This window comes from Lycium ferocissimum, chromosome 7 (genome assembly GCF_029784015.1).
Source record: "Lycium ferocissimum isolate CSIRO_LF1 chromosome 7, AGI_CSIRO_Lferr_CH_V1, whole genome shotgun sequence".
Lineage (NCBI taxonomy): Eukaryota > Viridiplantae > Streptophyta > Magnoliopsida > Solanales > Solanaceae > Lycium > Lycium ferocissimum.
In genome coordinates this window covers 45,665,079-45,668,059 of record NC_081348.1, presented here as the reverse complement: position 1 = coordinate 45,668,059, position 2,981 = coordinate 45,665,079, and the positions used below count along the sequence as shown (strand labels likewise).

The window sequence follows — 2,981 nt, the reverse complement described above, 5'->3', positions numbered from 1 at the left end:
TGGAAATCCAATCAGCTACTGCATTTTTTTCCATGTTTTTGGCAAGAGCTGGTATTGAGCAAAAGCAAGCCTTTTGACTTTGTAACTATGCATGACTCAGAAAAGTTCAAATTTTCTTCCTTCTTACTGATCTTAATACCACCAACCCCACCCCACCCCACCCCCACCCCACACACACAAGTCATGAGTGGTCACATTTAATATAAATATAAGCTTTAGCAAAGAGACTCTTGTCCATAAGTCTAACAACAAAGATAGCAAAACAAAACATCCCCTCAAAAAATCACTTGAACTAGTGTGTGTGTGTGAAAAAAGAAGAAGAAAATGGGAAGAGCTCCATGTTGTGATAAAGCAAATGTGAAAAGAGGGCCATGGTCTCCTGAAGAAGATGCAAAACTCAAAGATTTTATTCACAAATATGGTACTGCTGGAAATTGGATTGCACTTCCTCAAAAAGCTGGTAATAATTAATACTAACTCTTTCTATAGATATGTTTTTTTTTTTGTATGTGTTGTATATATTTTTTTTATTTATGAGCGCTTAATACGGAGTACTAAAAAAGCGTGAGTTTCTAATGGACTTTCCTATCGAAACACCATTGAAAATACGGGATTTCTGATGGAAAGGTCATCGGAAAATGTTTCGGACGAGCCAATTTCCGTTGGATTTTATTGAAATTAGTGGAATTTTATTCGTGAGAATGGAGTCGCTTTTGATATAGAGCACTTTATTCTCAAAATGAGGCTTCCCTTCCGGCGCAAATCCGGATTAATCAGTCCAATAATAGGTACCGAACATAGAGTTAAAAAAAAAGAAGATTTTGATGGGATTAATTGTTTGGAACAGGACTAAGGAGATGTGGGAAGAGTTGCAGATTGAGATGGCTAAATTACCTAAGGCCTAATATCAAGCATGGTGATTTTTCTGATGAAGAAGACAGAGTTATATGCAGCTTGTATGCCAACATTGGAAGCAGGTATAATTTATAAAAGCCTTTTTTTAACCTCAAATGTATTACACAAACTCTTTTTTTTTTTCCTTTTTTAGGCACCTTTTTTATTGTTTTTGCTGACTTCAAATGTATCATCTTTCTTTGATGACTTTGAGACTGGTATTGTTTTTGTTCCCACTAAAAATGGAAACGAAGAACCTCAATAAGTGAGAAAAATGGAAAAAAGAAAAGAATGAGGGCTCAGAAAGAAATGCAATTAGTCTGTTGGATTTTTTAATGAAGATTCTTTCATTTATGGACAATTTTTTCTGCATGCATGCCAGGTTTAGATCTAGGATCAACTCTTTATTTATAACTCACTTACAGCTGTTTAGACAAAGTCCCAACTTTTCTTCCTTCTTTTTTTTTTTTTTTTTTTTTTTTTTGTGGAAATAAAATTATCTCATAAACTCAACTATTTAGGTAGTCATTTCAGAGTTTCTACAAGACCGTTTATTGAAATTTTCGTTTTTAATAGTCATTTTTAAATTGCGTCCAAATTTTAAGTAGACACATAAGAGATAATTTCTTTCGTACTTAAATAACATGTGCAATTATATGTGGCAGGTGGTCAATTATAGCAGCTCAATTACCAGGAAGAACTGACAATGATATCAAGAATTATTGGAACACTAAGCTCAAGAAAAAGCTCATGGGATTAATATTACCTAATTCTTCTAATAACCAAAAAAGATCACCCTATTTTCCATCTACTACTACTTCTCTTCAAGCCCATGAAAATCTTTTGTACACTCCAAATAGGTCTTTCATTGAACAGCCCATTATTTCTTCAGCCCAACAAAATATTTTGTACACCAATAATAACAACATGGTGATGACCAACTTTCCTAATTTTGGTGTTACAAATTATAATTTTCAAAATTATCCACAATTAAAAGATAATAATTTACTTATGTTTGGAGGAGAAGCAAGTTGTTCTTCATCAGATGGAAGTTATTGCAGCCAGATGAGTTTTGGTAAAGACATTATTAAAAGAGAAGAAATTATGAGTACTGATTATTATTTACAACAAGGTCAAATTTCAAGTGGTGATGTTGCTGCCTTTGAAGAAATTAACCAGCAATTCAATCTTGATTATTTTGGGAATATGCAGCTTCCTACAAGTTGTTGTACCAATGTCAATAATGGGAGTACTACTAGTGGATTCAATGATGAGAATTGTAACAAGTCAAATGAGATAGGGATGTTTTATTACTGAAAGATGAAATGACTGTTGGTGAAAAAAAGATGTAAGTACAATTCAGGAAGATTTGATTAGGGTAGTGTGGGTATGGGGTTATTGCCAAGAAGATTCAGTCTTTTTTTGGGGTTTTGTGTAGCTACTTTTGGTGGAATTGAATGAAAAAAAAGAACTTCTTTATTTGGTTAGTGCATGTAAATATCTTCTTTTTGTACATATCTTTTTCGGTACACTATATATCTGGTGTCTAATACCGCTTTTAAGACTCGACTAATTTGAATTCATGTTAAGTAAAAATTCATTTAAGTGGGACACAATCATGTAAAATTCACAGTTAGCCATTTTTCATACTTGTAGTTGATAGGTAGTCACAAATTCGGACATCATTGAAAAATAGCCAATTTTTAGGATTCATGTCAATGTCAGTGTTATGAATTCCGAACTTCAAAAAGGTAAAAACTCCATCATAGTATTCTAGACCAAATCCAAGACTCTATCATAGTGTTTCACTTCTTAATATTTCAACAGTGGATTTTTTATTGGTTTAAGTTTGAAATTCATGACAGTATATCATGGTGTTTTCGCATAAAAAATTGCTATTGTTCAATTAGTTCTCAAATACTGGCTATCTTCACAAATCAATTCCAAAAATAGCTAAGCTTGTACAATTTTTACGAAGCGATTTTTACCAGAATTTTTTTTGGAATAATTACTTAGTATATCTACCTCTAAGTGGTAATTATTGATAGTAATTATCTTTTAATTTATTTAGATTTATTTAGTAGCTA

General features: G+C 32.3%; 1 protein-coding gene across 1 annotated transcript; it reads left to right on the top strand.

The window, feature by feature from the left end:
• The first annotated feature begins 238 nt into the window (after nt 1-238).
• LOC132062907 (transcription factor RAX2-like) lies at nt 239-2,386 on the top strand. The gene is made up of 3 exons (XM_059455379.1): nt 239-460; nt 848-977; nt 1,560-2,386. Exons 1-3 carry the CDS (start codon nt 325-327, stop codon nt 2,209-2,211), a joined length of 918 nt encoding a protein of 305 aa, XP_059311362.1. The 5' UTR covers nt 239-324; the 3' UTR covers nt 2,212-2,386.
• Nucleotides 2,387-2,981: the final 595 nt, after the last annotated feature.

Coding starts and splice junctions, on each gene's coding strand:
- LOC132062907 (XM_059455379.1), top strand. CDS start 325: ATGGGAAGAGCTCCATGTTGTGATAAAGCAAATGTGAAAAGAGGGCCA. Junction 461..847: donor TGCACTTCCTCAAAAAGCTG/GTAATAATTAAT, acceptor TGTTTGGAACAG/GACTAAGGAGATGTGGGAAG. Junction 978..1,559: donor TATGCCAACATTGGAAGCAG/GTATAATTTATA, acceptor TATATGTGGCAG/GTGGTCAATTATAGCAGCTC.